Consider the following 17,653-nt stretch of genomic DNA (forward strand, 5'->3'; position numbering starts at 1 on the left):
TCGGAACCTTAGTTCTAGCCTGATTTTACTGCAGCCAGCAACCTTTAGTAAAAGAACATAGGTTCTTCAACTTCACTTCAACCAAATGGAGTTGAGGGCCTTTCTTTCTTAAGGGATCTGACCGGGGCATGTCTGATACTAATGTTAGGTAGCTGGAGTTGACAAGGCTCACTTATCTAACTATTTTCAGCTGTGAATTTCTTTTACAACAAGGGCTCAGATTCTTTTTCGTACTGAGGCAGGAAGTAGGCATTGAAAGTCAATGACATGTGCTTCTTTGCAAAATGTAATGCAACACTCAGAATGCTTCTGAGTATTTTTGGCCTCTGCAAAACAACACCCAAAGAGTGAAATGAAGTGTTAGGGAGTTTCACAATCTAGTGGTGTCATATCATATATTTTATTGCTAATTAGTAGATTTCCTTTCAGGGGCAAGGGACTTAAGGCAGAAATAATATGGCCCTCCATTTGCAGCAACTCCATTCTGACTCTAGTGTTGAGCACATTTCTTGAAATAAGTGTCATTAATTTCAGTGCCTGGGGCTTTTAGTCTCATTAGCTTCACAGCTGACTCCAATGGTTTGCACTAAGAAGGCAGCAAAAAAACAAAAAACCTCTTTAAAGAAAGCTCAGCTTGTGAGAGTGGTTTTTTTAAAAAAAGAATCTGAATACTTAGTCTGAGAAGAGACAGAAACTGCACAAATATCTGAACGATATATCTGCACAGAGCAAAACTTGTACAGCTGACTGGATGTGAGAGGGTGTATACGCAAAGGCACGCACTATCTAGGAGTGTTTAGAATGTGTTGTGCTGGCAAAAGCTGGAAAAGGTACCATTTTTTTTTTTGATGCAAGGAAAGAGAGATGAACTGTCATCTTTGGCCAGGGCTGGATTGGGGACAATGTCACATATTCATGTCTTCCACAAATGGTAAACCAGAGCAATCAGGACACTTGCGTTAACCTGTCAGGGGCAAGCAAATAGAACTGCTCATGAATTGTCTCAAGCAGAAACTTTATTGTTAGGCAAATATGTTACAAGAATTTCACCAGATTGAGTGCATTCCTTTGGGAATGGCCAGACAAGGCTTCAGGAATGCCCACTCTTTAACACCTCCCTCCAGTTTAGCTGGAGATTCCACCACACATAACCCAAGTTTCTTATTATTGTCTTATCACCTAAAACACCAATTTGCTTATTTTCTCTTCTAATTTTACAGAACGCAGATACAGAAATCTCCTGAACATACAGGTAAAAATATTTGTTATGCCTATTCACTGTGCACCAATATTCAGAATTCATGCTGGTAACCAGTTTTTTTTTTTTTTTTTTTTTTAATATTCCTACTTGATGGTATGGCTTTAGGCTATGTTGGTTATACTTCAATGTTACAGAAATCAATGCGAAATGTTAAACATGATGTTTAATTTAAATGATTTCCAAGAGAAATAAATGAAATCAATTTACCTTGGAGCCAACAGTTTGATACATAATAATGGCTTTTAAAACAATGAAAGTTGAAGAGCAAAAGCATTAAATAAAATTTACCACAAGTGGAGAAACATTTTTCCTACTTGTCCTTTGATGCCATACTAAAAGATTCCTGTTTTGCAGCTGTAAAACCTACTCATAGTTTGGGCTTCCACCAAAGCCATGTAAATTGAACAGATAAATAAAGCAGGACTGTTTACAAAACTTGCATTTTGCTCATGTTTCGGACTTATCTCTCTCTTCCATTCATTTTGATTGGCAGGCCCAGGATTGAAGGCTTTCAACAGCATTGCATCATTGCAATGCAAACTCCACCCCTTTCAAACTTGGGTTGGATGCCACAGTACACATTCAGAAAGGGTGGAAGTCACAACACAGTGCTGCATTTGTTATTTGATCTTTTGAAATTATGGTTACCCAGAATCAAAACAAAACTACCTAAGAGGCTTAGTATCATATATTGTTTCAATACTGATTAATCATAGGCACTATTTTCACTTCAGTGTCAACTTTCTCCCTTAACCACATGATTTTACTCTAAAATCCCTCCTTCTAACTCAATGAGACAATTGTAAGTCATGTTTAAATATATCAGTAAGAACATAAAGTTTGAATATAATTCAACAAAAGCATCAAGGTGTGTAAAATCTGTTATGCTTTGCAATTTATTTATTGGAGGCAAAGTTAGATGTACAGTAGGGAGTATGATAAAGTTGGTTTGTGAACTGGGGAGAGATATTACATATTTCCTTCCTCCTGGTTATTAAGTAGCCTCAACTATAGTCATCTCTCTCCCAGTGTTTACCCTTTTCATTAGTATTTTGTTCAATAAGTTCTTCTGAACTCATCACTTTGTCATCCACCACCTTTCTATTTATGGTGACAACTTCTCTCCAGGCTTCCAGCTAGAGATATGAGAGTAGAACAGACATCCACTATTTTATTTAAAGAAGGAGAAGGATCACTTTGGCACTCCTCTGCTTTAATAATATTCTGAAATGTATGTTTAATTGAAGATACAATAGTTCTGTTTTTCCTCATTGTGTGCCCAGAAAATGATGAAGGACAGTAAACTGGATTTTCATTACTTATTTGTCATTTCCCCTATATCAGTCTATTTAAGTTATTCCCCCTCCCTCCCACCAGTCCTGGGATGGTAATGGAAATAGTTGCCTGATGGTTAATTAATTTTAGTTCTCCTTACAAGTTACATACTCAGCAGGATTTGTCTTCTTCCTATCTGGGTCTTCCTGGGGTCTTGCCGTGTGTTTCACATATTTTAACCATTGAGATGTTTAAAGATCTCAAGATGTAGGAGGGACTTCCTAGAAAAGCCAAGCAGAATCCTGACAAGAGACTAATCATATTCGTGCCTCAGTGATTACCATGATTCATGATTATCCTCATGACTGGCTGATACCATGCTGAAAGGGAAGAACAATAAAACAGAGGAGAAAAAAAAATAGCCATGCCTGTCCCAAATGGACAACACTATTTGGTGGCGATGCAGAACAGAGGCAGGATAGGGATTATCATTGGATAAAAGGTGGATGTATAGTATTTTAAAGAATCTTTGAGGAATAACTGCAGCATTCCAAGAAGATGGGAGGCAAGGACATCAGGAGATCAAAGTATAGGTTACAAACAAGGCAAGACATTTTCCTGCCTGAGGTGAAAGACAAAAAAGCACTCTCTCTGTCCCGTGTACAGATAATGAACAAATTGGCAATTCAATCTTTGTTTCTGTCTCCCACTCACACTCAATGAGAACAGACTAATGATGGGGTGCAGGCCATATAGCCTGATACACACAATTGTGTTTACCATTTTCCATTGTTTACCATTGTGTTTAGGATTAACACTAATCCATTCACTCAAGTTACTATTCCTTCAGACACTTCCTTCTAGAACCTTGTTACTGGCAATGCAATTGAGTTGGAGATGGTATGGTTTGTTTTTTGTTTTTTTAATACAAGATAGGGAATCATTTTGAAGCCATGCTCTTAATTTATATATTCTTCCAAGAGATATAGTAAGAGTGCCATCATGATTATAATTAAGTAGGAAACACATAAATATAATACTCATTCTTGAACAGATAAATCATACTGGTAGATAATTGTGCTAACAGAATTAAGTCAAAACAGGAACCACTGAGTGTCTCAAATATTTTTGCTATCCTAGTAAATAAATACTACTTAATTATGTACTTCCTGATGTATGAATTGTGAAATTGTTTTTTGTAATTAACTGAGGCTATAGGCTTCAGTTTCTTTTCTTATGATCTTCAGGATCATTTCTTATGATCCTCTTTTTGCTCATATATCTGCTTCAGTTAAGGATGATTCGGGTATACACTTTTATCACTCAATATCCACAATACAGTATAAGCAGGATCTCTGCTAATGACTTAAAACATTTTTAGTATTATCTAACTATAATTGTGCTGATGTAACAGGTCAACCTTAACATTGACTTAACAATGACAAGGTGAAACCAAAAGATGCTGTAAATCATTGATGGAGAAAATGGCCATAATCTGATACATGAAATGTCAAAACAGGACTCTTGAAATTTCACGCTCTATCATTTTCAGTGGAATACATTCAAATATTCAACTGAGACAGACAAATAATATTGTGGAGGGATTATCATGACCTATCAGATAATATATACATGCAGGGGTGAAATCCACTTACCTTCGCTACCGGTTTGCAAATGGGAGTGTGTGCGTGCACGCTCACTTCGCTCACGACACCTCTGTGCATGTGCAGAGCATCAAAAATGGGACGTGATGATGCCTACGCATATGGGTGGAGCCTCCCACCACCGGCGCTACCAGTTCACCCGAGCCGGATAGAACTGGCTGCATTTCACCACTGTATAATGACTTTATTAGCTCTGGTTCCTCTACCAAGCTCTGCTAACTATGCACTAATGGTTAACTGGGGAACCATTCCAAATTTCAATGTTTATATTCTTCTGTGTATTAAGAAATATATTATTTTTTACTGTTTTTCCATAGAATATAAGCAAGAGGAGGGTGATGGCTGGTCCTCCTTTGTAAGTATATTTTGGGATTTGAGGCAAGTGTTGCATTTGTTTTAAAGAACACGCAGGCAAAAAATAAAGTCTGTTAACTGAAAATGTATATTAATTTAATTTAATTTAAACATTAATTTAATATGATTGCTCCATATAAATAGAAAAATTTACCCATTTCTGTAGCTATGAAAATGATGATGGTTTCTCAGTGGTAAATTTTGATGAAGCTCTAGATAGACATAGATTGTGCACTTAAATCTTGGTTTTAAATAACCACAATTTATATGTTTGAAAGAAACGGAATTATAGTAAACATGACACGACTGCTACTGCACTCTTTGCTTTACTTTGCTAACAGTTTGGGGTTGAAGCTACTATTAAAATGTGACAATGCATATATTGTAATATTGTTTTTAATCTCTGTAAACCATTCTTAACTGTGCATGAATGAACAGCCATAGAGTTATCCATGAATGAACAGTCCTATAAATTAAAATTATAAATAAATCCAGTTTTTTGAAAAACATTATTGTGTTTCAAAAAACCCCCAAAGTATCAGAAATAATTCAACTTTCTAATGAAACCTATTATGCAGTTCAAGAACAGATAAACATGTTTGAAGAAAGTGAATTTAGTGTATCACCCTTTACCAAGTTTCTAATTGTCACATATTCTCTAAGCAACTTATTTCCCTGACAAAGCTAAATGAAGGATGCTTTTCAAATCAGTCATTGGGGAGACAGCAGTTAGCATAATCTTGAAAATTAAGGAATGCATTGTTAGCTTTTCTACCACCTTATCAGAGTAATCACTATAAATAGAATCATTAGCTTCTGGAGTATGTGTATATGTTTGTGTATTAAATGTTACTCTTGGTTGTGGCTTGTGATAGAATTCATTCTGTACCCCGAAAGGTAATCTTAAAATGATAGATTGTTTTGGCAAAAGGACACATCTGTTCTGACAGGATGAAAGTGATGATTATGAAAGCCCGGATGAAGATCAGACTGGAGATGGTGTTGATTATGAGACGCCCAATGATCAAGATGGGTTTGATGAAAATGATGCAGATTATGAACCTCCTCCATCAAATGATGAGGACACTGTCCGCAATGTTATATTTCCTCACAAACCAATTCCGGCCACTTCAGACTACATAGGTAACTACTTTTTTTAAAAAAATTATTAAACGGTTTAAAACAAACAAACAAAAAACAAACAAAAACATACATAGGTAACTATTTTAAATCTGATTTGAAGCAGCTCATTATTCAAATAATTGGGAGGGGAGGTGTGGTATTTTGCAGAAGAGATGTGGAGAACTTTCCCCATTGAATAATAATAGCAACAATTTTCTTATTCCTTAAAATATTTTTTTTCAAATTCATTCTTTAAAATGTTTGCATGCTCTTTTAAGCTGCGTTATGGAACTCATTCATAGTTTCTGAAAAGCCAGCCTAAATATAAATATAAAAGTAAAACATAAAGATATAAAATTATGCATCCTGACCACTACTTATCTAGATTACTATAATACTCTCTACTTGGGGCCTGCTTATAAAAGATATTCAAAAACTGCATGTGGTCCAAAAATCACCAGCCTGCATGCTCTGGGGCTCTCAAAACTGGCAGTACATATCACCAGTTTTGAGGGCTTTGCATTGGTTGGCTTTTGACTCCAATTTAAGGTTTTGTTTTGAACTCTAAAGCCCTTCACACCTTAACATCTATATCAGAGATAGGTTTCAGCAGTTTCTGATCAGTTCTGGAGAACCGGTAGTGGAAATTTTGAATAGTTCAGAGAACCGGTAGTAAAAATTCTGACTGGCCCCACCCCCATCTATTCTCTGCCTCCCAAGTCCCAGCTGATCAGGAGGAAATGGGGATTTTGCAATAACCTTCCCAAGCCACGCCCACCAAGCCATGCCATGCCCACCAAGCCACACCCACAGAACCAATAGTAAAAAATTTTGAAACCTACCATTGATCTATATCCCAAAAATGCTTTTTCAAGAGACAACTGGACTTTCTGGTTTTAGTTGCCTCTTGAAAAAGCATCTCTGGGACAACCATGATCTGGATGACCAAGAATCTCCATAGACATTAGGATGTATAGAATTGCTGTCTCCAACCAGTTTGGCCTGACTCTAAATCTAATAGGAAAAAACAGGTACAAACCTCCTATTTCTGGAGATTCAAGGACTACTTTTCTATTGCAATGCTGTATCTATAGAACAGCCTCCTTATGGAGATCAGGTTAGATTCTTTGTGCTGCTTTTCAAAAGCTCTTAAAGTCCAGGCTGTTTTAGAGAGCTTTCCCCTAATTGATTTTGATATTGCTATCATGTTATTCTATTTTTTTATATTGCAGCATTATACTGTTTTTATTTTTATGTTGTTTGAATTGTGGTGTGTTTTTATTTTTATATTGGTATTTTATATATATATATATATATATATATATATATATATATATATATATATATATATATAATTATTATTATTCATATTTCTATGCCGCCCATCCTCCGAGGGCTCTGGGCGGCTTACACCAAAGACAGTATACTAAATAGCATATTGCCCCCAACAATCTGGGTCCTCATTTTACCCACCTTGGAAGGATGGAAGGCTGAGTCAACCTTGAGCCGGTGAGATTTGATCTGCTGATCTGCTGAACTAGCAGTCAGCTGAAGTAGCTGCAGTACTGCACTCTAACCACTGTGCCACCTCAGCTCTTTTTTCCCCCTATGGAAGTCACTAAGAACCATGTTTATTGTGGCAATGTAGAAATGTTTTAAAAATACCTAGCTCACACAACAAAAAGAGGTTAATATATATGCCCTTGCCTTTGTTAGACAGACCTGCAACACAGAGAGGTAAAACTTCTCTCCAGCCTCCTGTTCCCCCACAGAGGCCTGCCCACAGCCCCATACCAGGAGCATCCCGAAGCAGAGTCCATGGGGTATGTAGTTTCTTTGAAGTTCAAATAGCTTATTTTCATATTTATTTGAAGGAAGTCCAGAATCAAACAGAGATGCCGACTGGGAAGAGAATTAACAACATTGCTTTCCTGCAAAGGGCCCACGTGCCTTTGCTTCTCTTTTAAGCCTTATGGGCAGGCCAATCATCTCCAGGCCTTACTCCTAAATCGTCCCTTTCATTTTAACTGTTCGTGCCTTCTGGCAGCTTTGTGCATGTGTGCACTAGGTACAGGCTCCTCCTGTTCCTCTGCCCCTCTGCTGTCCGACTCTGGAGGCTCCGGAGTCCATGCATCAGTCCCAGATGCCCTGGCCCCATCTCTGCCTCCGACAAAGAGCCCTCGTCTGGGCCTTCCCCAGACTCCAGGACTGGCCCATGTTCCTCCCCAGCCTCCTCACTGTCCAACTCCGCTGCCAGCTCCGCAGGCTGCTGGCAGACCACAACATGAAGAAATGCTGTATAGCAATGTATACATGTCTGTATAATCTTCCTCACAACATTTAATCAAACTGTTTTGAATGTTTGCTTTGAGTATGCTTTAGGTATACTCTGCATCTCAGAGTTGAAGAGGCATTCTTCACTAAAAGTATTCTGAAGTATAAATAAACCCAACCTTGGTTAATCTTGAAAAATAAAGCAGGGATAGGCTAATATTTGGATGAGAAACCAGCCAGGCCATAGTCTATATGGGGATGTAAAAAAAAAAGTGTGGAAGAATCCAAAGGCAAATATTTTATATGTTATTGTCAAAATCCCTAAATAATCATATATAAGAAGTCAATAGGACTCAATCTTAACTTAAAGGAGAGTTTTTCTTTATAGTTTAACCTACTTCAATATGCATCCAGCCATAAAAGATAATTGTAATAGTTAGAAGATCATTCTGATACTTTGTTGGCACCTCTGGAGGGCACCTAAAATTATTTCATGCAAATTTAACTCAAGTTAGGTACCATATTGTTGAATACACTCCTATTTATTTATTTATTTGTTTATGTTAATGTACTTTGGCAGACACCTTTCAGTTCTCCTTCAAGCAATAATGAGAGTTACAGAGACAAAAGTGCAAATCTCTTTAGACGTAAGTGTGCTTTCTTTCTTGCATTTAATGGCTTTCCACTATTAAAAATATAAAATATTCCTCCTGCCTTCCCAGCCTTCCACAATTCTAATACTAATCTGATTCTTTTTAATGATAGCATGTTGAGTTTTTAAATTAACTTTATTTTGTAAAGGGTTTTTGATTTATTTATTTGATTTATGTAGAAAAAAGGGGATATCAATAGCACCCAAAATTGTGCTATTCCACCCAGGCAGTTAAAGCTATTCTTTAAGTTTAACCAATTTTTGAATGGAAGTTGTTATTAGAATTCTAAAAATAAGTAAGATGACTTTAAGCTGTGGAAATAGTGCACAGAAATAGTAGCATGCTATCTGATCCAATATCCTTTTTGCATTTCATTCCAGCACCAGTCGATCGAAGCAAAAAACCACCAATGGATCGACCTGGGCCAACCTTTGAGAGAGAAAGCCTTGGAGCTGGTGAGCGTGTATTCATAATCATCATTTTTTAATTCTGGCCTTTGTTCAGGGTCAGATTTGTTAATTGTTAAGAGAGGGCACTGGACAAATATACGGTGCAGGTTATTAGAAAATAGAATGTATAGATGAAATGTAAAGCTTCAGAAAAATAAAGTGGGCAAGCAATAGCAAGAGATTTTTTTCAACCAAAGTATAATTCTGATGAGTCTACAGGGAGATTGTTAGAAATAGTGCATGATTCAAACCAGAGAAAAATTGGATAAAGGTCAGAAAACAAATTTAGAGTGGGTGTATAAAGCTGAAGATAAAAAGTGTTATGTCTTTGCAAGAACATTTTAATGAGACTACATAATTTTGTTTTCAACAAGGAAGAGTTTAGTTGATCGATCTATCAAATAAAAGAACAAGAAACGCACCATGCTTAAGGCATGTTTAATGGACTTTTAATAGTAAAGCAGTTTCTCAAAGGGCATTATCATTTCTTTGGCATTCCAGAAAGAGAACAATTCTATCTGCAATATCAATTTCCTTCACATTTAGAAATGAAGCCAAGTTAGTGCAAATTGGCAAGTATGACTTTGACATGTTCTTGCTGCCTTTCTGGAGAATATTGCATCATATATATACACATACACACACACACACACACACACACACACACAGAGAGAGAGAGAGAGAGAGAGAGAGAGAGCGAGAGAGAGAGCGAGAGAGAGAGCGAGAGAGAGAGAGAGATAATAGATAGATATAGATATAGATATAGATATAGATATAGATATAGATATAGATATAGATATAGATATAGATATAGATATAGATATAGATATAGATATAGATATAGATATACCTACAAAAAAGGAAAGAGATTGTGTTAAGCAGTGGTGGGTTGCTACTGGTTCACCCCAGTTCAGGCGAATGGGTAGCAGCCCACCTGCCTGGACGTCATGAAATACGATCTGCGCATGCGCAGACGCATGCACAGATGCGAGCGAACCGGTAGCAAAGGTAAGTGAAACCCAACGCTGGTGTTAAGATAATGTACTTGTCTCAGATTGGCCAAATTGCAGATTTATTTATGTCTACATTACCATCAGTATAATTATGATGTGAAACATTTCTACAGAGTTATTGTGCAGGGTGACAGCCCCATTCACCAAAAAATAAATAAATAAATAAAAAATCAAATGTGAACAGGGCTGCCAAGAGTTGCAGAAATAGTAAACTACACTGATGGTTCCAGTCTCAATGCTGTGCCCCTGCATTATCCTGATTTCAAGTCCTCAAGCACAGGAGACAAGGGACTCCACCATCCAAATGTTGCTTACAAGAAATTCCTTTAAGAGATTCTCTTTTTAAGGCTTGGCAACATGCAAGTTGCATGGCAACATGCAAGTTGTCCACAGAGCAAGATGGGAGTGCTCTATGGCTAAATAAAACATGAATACAGGTAGTCATCGAATTACAACAGTTTGTTTAGTGACCGTTCAAAGTTACAATGGCACTGAAAAAAGGGACTTATGACCATTTTTCATACTTACGACCATGGCAGAATCGCCATGATCATGTGATCAAAATTTGGATGTTTGGGTACTGATTCATATTTATGACGGTTGCAGTGCCCCGGGCTTGTGCGATCTCCTTTTGCAACCTTCTGATAAGCAAAGTCAATGGGGAAACTGAATTCACTTAATGACTGTGTTAGTAATTTAACAATGGCAGTGGCAAATGTGGCAAAAAAGTCATAAAATTGGGCAAAACTCACTTAAGAAGTTTCTCACTTACCAACCTAAATTTTGGCTCAATTGTGGTCATAAGTTGAGGACTACCTGTATTTTAACACGTTTTATAAGAGATAAAGCCATTATTAGATTTTTGTTTTCTTCACAAAGACCTGGTAATATTCTTCAGCTTTTTTTAAAGTTAAATGTAACCTTAGCGGCACTGTCTAGTTTTCTGAGTTCAGTGATGAGTAACTAACTGTTTTTAACTCTTTTCATTCATTTTTTTTTTCAACTAAGGCAAACGAGCTTTTCCTGAAATGGTAAGAGATGGCTTTATTCTAGTGAATAAAAACAATATTTTAGTTTGTTTTTTCAATTTTTTTCAATGTACCCTTGTTTTTCTTTCTTTCTAGGCTCTAACACCAAAGCTCAGGTAACCATTTAATTTTCTGTAAAGTAAACCATCAGAATTAGCCAAAGAAACACAATATGAAGAAATTCACTCCCAAATCCTCTCTCTTTCTCTCTTAGATCTCTGGCAGAAGACTTGGCAAAGATACAGAAGCCTCCTCTGCCACCCACTGAGAGATTCGAAAAAAATAGTCCTTCCTCTAGAAAAATGCCACCACACATAAAGTAACTATATCTGTAAAACATAAATAATTCACCATTCAGCAAGTGTGGTGCGCTGATGGGCTACATCTCTGGAAAACAATTCTATGGACTTCTTGTTAGCAAAGTATCTTCTAATGTTCTTTTGAACATGCTCTGAATACCACATTTTGATTTTTAAGCTCTAACATAAATAGCAGAATGTCACATGACTGAAATGCAAATAGATATTGTCAGCAGCCCACTTAGAAAGATATAAACGGATAGAAAGGGATATAAATGATATAAATTTCACATAGAATTTCCTTCCTGAGCTGTTTCCCCACAATTATCAGCACTGCCCCTAATATTACTGGTATTGACTACAATTGACACTCTGTCATTAAGCAAAATGAGGGCCTCCGGGGAGGATGGGGAAGGCCTTTTTCGCCCTGCTCAGGCTCTTAGAAAGACTCTGGAGGCTGGGGAGAGCAAAAAACGGGCCTTCTGGTTTCACCGGAAATTGGCAAATGGGCTTTTTCCGGCCTCTGGAGGGCCTCTGGGGGAGGGGGAGACTGTTTTCGCCCTACCCAAGCTCGTAGAAAGGCACTGTGCTATCGCGTGCCAGGAGCGGGAGGGAGAGGGGGGAGGTCATGCGCACATGCACAGGGGCAGGACACATAGAATTATGGGTGTGGCCATGTGTGCGCATTCCCTACTCCTGGCACACGATGGCAAAAAGGTTAGCCATCACTATTATAGAGCATAGTTTGCAAACCACAATGTTCAGTTCACACTGCATATTAAACCAAAATTGCTTTGGTTGATTTTGGTTTAATATGTTGCATAAACAGAGGTACTAAGTAAAGATTTCATAGTTCAGTTTTCTTGTTTAGGTTCCTAAGGGAACAGCAACTACTGTAATCTTTTGTCCAAAATGACTTTTTCTTGTTTAGAACAACAGCAAATTACTTGGAATCAAAATGCCATTTTAATTACTGATCATGCAATTTCATTACTTAGGATTTATTTTTTATTTGATTTTTTAAAAACAGATCAACTATTTTTTTTTAAATTAAATAATACTTGCAGAACATATTAGTAATTTTACTTGTTTTCTAGGAGCAATCAGATGCTTGAAAGACAGACAGAAGTAAGTATATCCATATATAATCTCTCTCTTTGAAAATGTCATTTGTACATGTTCTCAATTTAACAGGTCTTTTTTTTTTTTTTACATTTTCTAATTTCACTAATCCTTGAACTAGTTTATACAATCTCTTTGCTGCCTTAATATACTACATTCCAATATGGTTAACTTAATGGATAAATTAGCAGTACATTTAACAATCTGGATTTTTTAAAATATATATATTTAATACATGCTTCCTACCCTGGAAGATTTAAAAACAGAACCTCTCAAAATTATGCTGCCAAGTGTAGAATAGAGAGTATAAGAAGGTGTCCATCTTGAAGATGATATAGATGTTTTGGCTGAGCTGGTAAACATTAGGCTCCTTCCACATTTAAGGGCTAGACTGACTTGAGATCATCACCAACAATGGGGAAAATGCCTATATAATTGCAAGCTAAGGCAATTACTGAGTGGATCAGATCAGGAAGGCAAGGGTCATACTTTTACGGCTAAAATAAGATTATTTTGAAAGTCTGATTGTGCTTCTCCTTTCCTTCCTCATGTACCTCAGTCGGAGGGGAATTTTCCTGAGACTCCACTTAATACAGATAGTCCTCGACTTATGACCACAATGGAGCCCAAAATTTCTGTTGTTAAGTGAGACATTTGTTAAGTGAATTTTGCTCCATTTCACGACATTTCTTGCCACAGTTGTTAAGTGAATCACCGTAGTTGATAAGTTAGTAACCTGGTTTGTTAAGTGAATCTGACTTCTTCCTTTGTTTGTCAGAAGCTTGCAAAAGGTGATCACGTGACCCCAGGATGCTGCAACGGTCATAAGTATGAACCAGTTGCCAAGCATCTGAATTTTGATCGCATAATCATTGGGATGCTACAAAGGTTGTAATTGTGAAAATGGTCATAAGTCACTTTTTTCAGTGCTGTTGTAACTTTGAATGATCACTAAATGGACTGTTGTAAGTCAAGGACTACCTGTACTATCTCTCATCCCAGGATTTAAGGAACATTTCCATCTTTTATGTTTAATCAACTGCTTCTGAATACTGTATTTGTATCAAGTATTTGTACCCTCTCCCTAGGTCTCTAATAAGGGAAGTCCTATAAAGGCAGCTTTGTGGTGTTTCTTTGAGAGCTTGAAGAAGATGGGTTCCAATTGGCAGGGATTCCCATCTTCCTGCTATTCAGGATTGCCCTTCTACATTGTAGTCAAGGTTCCATAGCACCTTGCTGGTTTTCTCCCAGTTCCTGAGGTGACTCTGCTGCTACCCTGCATAGGAGACACCTGTATTCTTTTCTTCCCCCGCCCTTATAAGCAGATGCAATGAGAGAAGAATAAGAATGGGAGCAGATGGCTGCCTTGCTGCCATTTTTCATGCTTCTACCTGGACTAGTTGGAGAGAATGGTGATCGTTAAATGGGACAATAGAGGCCAGTGAAGTGGGCAACAAAGTAGTGTGGAAATGCTTCCGAACATATTGGTGTCTATATTCCTTATATTGGCACAGAAATAGTATCCAGGCAGAATAACTTTAGGTCACTGTGTACCTTTTGAAAACAATGATGTCCCAATCAAGTTGATGCCAAAAGGGATTGAAAAAGAAGACTGATCTTAAATATCCATTCTTTCTTAGTCCCTAAATAAAACATTTCAAAAATTACCTTTAGCAAAACAAAGCTAGACCTAAAACTATGGTTATTTAAACTACTGTATGTAGTTTTAATTATAGAAGTGATGATTTATTGAATTGTTGTCTCAATTCTGGCAAATTGTTGGTTATTATGACAATTATTGAGGGAGGGAGGGAGGGAGGGAGGGATGAAGGGAGGGAGGGAGGAAAGAAGGAAGGAAGGAAGGAAGGAAGGAAGGAAGGAAGGAAGGAAGGAAGGAAGGAAGGAAGGAAGGAGAAACATAGGAAATTACCTTAAAAGATTTCTTTCGTCTTCTAAGATAATTCCTATTATGTCACTCATATGTATGCATGTATGGATGTATGGATATGCACATACATATGTCTATGATACATTCTTTTGATTTCTGTAAATTTTGTACAGATTATTTGATATTCTAAATAAACCAGTTCAGTTAATCAATAAAGAACTGGCAACACTAATATTGATTTATGTTATATTTCTTTCAGATGGAATCTGACAGTACGTAATGTTTTATATTTACTCTACTATTGTCATACCCAGTGAATCTGTTTTCTATTAAATATTAGCAGTAAAGAATGAGTCACTTTCCAAGTGTCTTTCCAAACACTTTCCAAGGAAAAAAAAAAAGCTCTGGAGAAGGAATTGAAAAAAACTTTCCATGGGAAATAAGCAATTTGTACTGAACCACTTACATGATGATGCCACTACTGTACATTGCTAACAATGATGTGTGCTAGGAATGCTATCAAACTACACATGATATGAAATTAGTGGGCAAATTTGGAGCCAGTGGTAGCCATGCAATATCAATGGACTTAGTTTATTAGAAGTCTTATTAGATGTTCATATGGAAAGCATGAATAGGACCTACTGTCCTTGCATAATTATTTAGCTACACCATATAATATAGCTCATATGAATGCATAAGAATGTAAAAAAGTCCTTCTGGTTCAGGGCAAACCCAGCTTAGTTCAGCATTTTGTTTTTCACAATAGTAAACCTGATGCCTTTATGGTGCTCAACAGCAGGAGATGGATATATTCCTCACTCTTACCATTGCTCCCATGCAAATTCTATTTGGATGCAGGCTTCCCTCAATGAGAATTAATCTAGAACCTTCCAGGACCAATAGCTCCTAATAAGCCTGTCCTCCCAATTTTTCCAATTTCTTTTTAAGACCATTGAAGAAAGGTGATTAGTATATTTGCGGTTATTCTTTCCACAAGTTAACTGTGCATGATGTGAAGAAGTATTTCATTTTGTGTCTTTTAAAGCATCTTCCAATCAACTCTATTGTATGGGGTTTTGACAAATGTTTTGAGGTAGCGACAAAACCTCCCTATTCATGTTCTCATGCTATTTATATCCCTAACTCATGTTTCCTCTCAGTTGCCTATTTTCCATGCTAAAAAGTGCCACATGCTGTAGCCTTTTCTTGCAGAGGAGGTCTTTGAGCCATCAGCTAATTTTGGTTGCCCTATTGAGTAGCTAAAGATGGCTACCAGACCACCAGGTCCATAAGCAGTATTCTAAGTGAAGCTGTACCATAGATTTGATAAGAATGTTACAGTGTTAGCGTTTTTATTTTCAATCCCATTTCCTAGTGATCGTTAACATGAAATTGGTCTTTTTCACAGCCAGTGGATTTTTTTTGTCAATTGTTTGTTTTTGCTCTTCTCTCTAGATATTCTCCAAAGGCCAGTTCCACAGCCATCACCTCAGCCCTTCAACACCTTTCCTTCCAGAACCACTAAGTCTAATATAATTCCTTTACCACCCAAAATGAAGACAGATCTACATACAGAAAGGTTGGTTGAATGAACCGTCAACCCAAAGTACAGAATCAACTTATGTCGCAATTATTATTCATCATTTAATTCTATAAATAATATTCTTTTAATAATGATGTTCTATGCTAGTACTCTACAGTAGATTAGTATCCATTTTAATAGTTAAGTAGTCTGAAAGAAGAAACTTTCATAATAATGTATTTAAGATTCTTAATCTAAAGATGTTTCACTGCAATGGAAATCCCATAAACCAATAGCTAAGGCTATAATAATTTATTATTTGTTTATAAAGCTAACAAGCAAATTAAATTGTTTTAGCATTGGTCTGAGACTATCAATTATGTCTTTGTTTCTATAAAGAATATAGAAGAAAATACAGCCTCCCTCTATGTTCTTTATAGAAAGGGTTTGATGCTTGCTTTAGCCATAGATCTACTGTACTTCTCGTATTAAAAGCTTCAAGGCAGATTTGAAAGATGTACAATGAAGTATAATTTTAATATTTATTGACACTATAAAATTTCACTCTGAACAATAGCAATTTGAAAATAGTGGCTATACTCTTATTTTGGAAATCAAGAGTACCATCTGCCCCAGTAAAATGATGATCCCACCTCTGCCTAAGAAGATAGCAATGGTTCATCTTCCATTCCTTTCTGGAACTCAATCCAGACTCAATCTTTGGACCAGAAATTGGGCAATTTTGGTCCTCTGTCCAAGCTGCCCATTTTAGGGAAAGTCATTCAGAAATTGATCATGACACAGATTCAAAGAGCCCAGAATACATCTGGACCTATTTCACTTGGATTACATATTTAGTTATAGTATTGAAGCAGAATTTATTGCAGGACCAATAAATCCTGGGAACAGGATGGTCCTTCTTGAGCTTCCAGTGACTTTTGATATTATCAATCATGATATATTTCTGGATGGGCTAAGGGGGTTGGGATTGGGGGCACAATGTTGTGACAATTTTCCTTCTTTTGAGGTCATTTCAGTCAATGTTGTTGGAGTGGAAAGACTTGATCCTGTGCCTGGCTTTGCACAGATTCTTAGGAAATTGGATAAATTTTAAAAAGTTTAACCATTTATCAATCAAGTCTCTAAATTATTTCAGTTATTATCAAAGGAATGTATATTACCTAAAACTGAAATGGTAATATATTCCATTAAAACATCTCTTTTGCCCAATGTCTTTCTGACATGATCCAGCTGCATCTAAAGCTCCTAAGGTATTATCAGCATTAGAATTTGCCTTAGATTACTCTAAAACTACATTCTTTTAATATAAGTATTGTAAATATTAGTTGCTTGCAAGAATTCTAGAATAAAGGATTGCAGTAAGCAATTTCTGGTTTACATATAGTGAAGATTGAAAAAAAAAGGGACAGCAAAACTTAACTACTGTTCATATAGCTATAGATCAGTGGTTCTCAACCTTCCTAATGCCGCGACCCATTAATACAGTTCCTCATGTTGTGGTGACCCCCAACCAGGGGTTCTAAATTTTTTTACTATCGGTTCTGTGGACATGGCTTATTTTGTGGGCATGGCTTGGAGGTCATGTGACTGGGTGGGCGTGGCTAGCTGGTCATGTGACCGGGTGGCCATGGTTATGTGTATAGGGACTACTCAGAGGGCTGAAAAAAGTCATTTCTGACAGATCCTCACACTTTTGACTGGTCCT

The 17,653-nt window shown here is 36.9% G+C and overlaps 1 protein-coding gene across 1 annotated transcript in view; it reads left to right on the forward strand.

Annotated features, from left to right (window-relative positions):
* The first annotated feature begins 15,670 nt into the window (after positions 1-15,670).
* LCP2 (lymphocyte cytosolic protein 2) overlaps positions 15,671-17,653 on the forward strand; it is a 38,439-nt gene continuing 36,456 nt past the window's right edge. The window contains exons 1-2 of the mRNA XM_070934400.1: positions 15,671-15,689; positions 15,861-15,984. Coding sequence (XP_070790501.1) covers positions 15,671-15,689; positions 15,861-15,984 — 143 coding nt within the window. The remainder of the gene's footprint in view (positions 15,690-15,860; positions 15,985-17,653) is intronic.

The sequence above is a fragment of the Pituophis catenifer genome, unplaced genomic scaffold (assembly GCF_029215685.1).
Source record: "Pituophis catenifer annectens isolate HBS135680 unplaced genomic scaffold, rPitCat1.0.hap2 SCAF_2, whole genome shotgun sequence".
Taxonomy (NCBI): Eukaryota; Metazoa; Chordata; class Lepidosauria; order Squamata; family Colubridae; genus Pituophis; species Pituophis catenifer.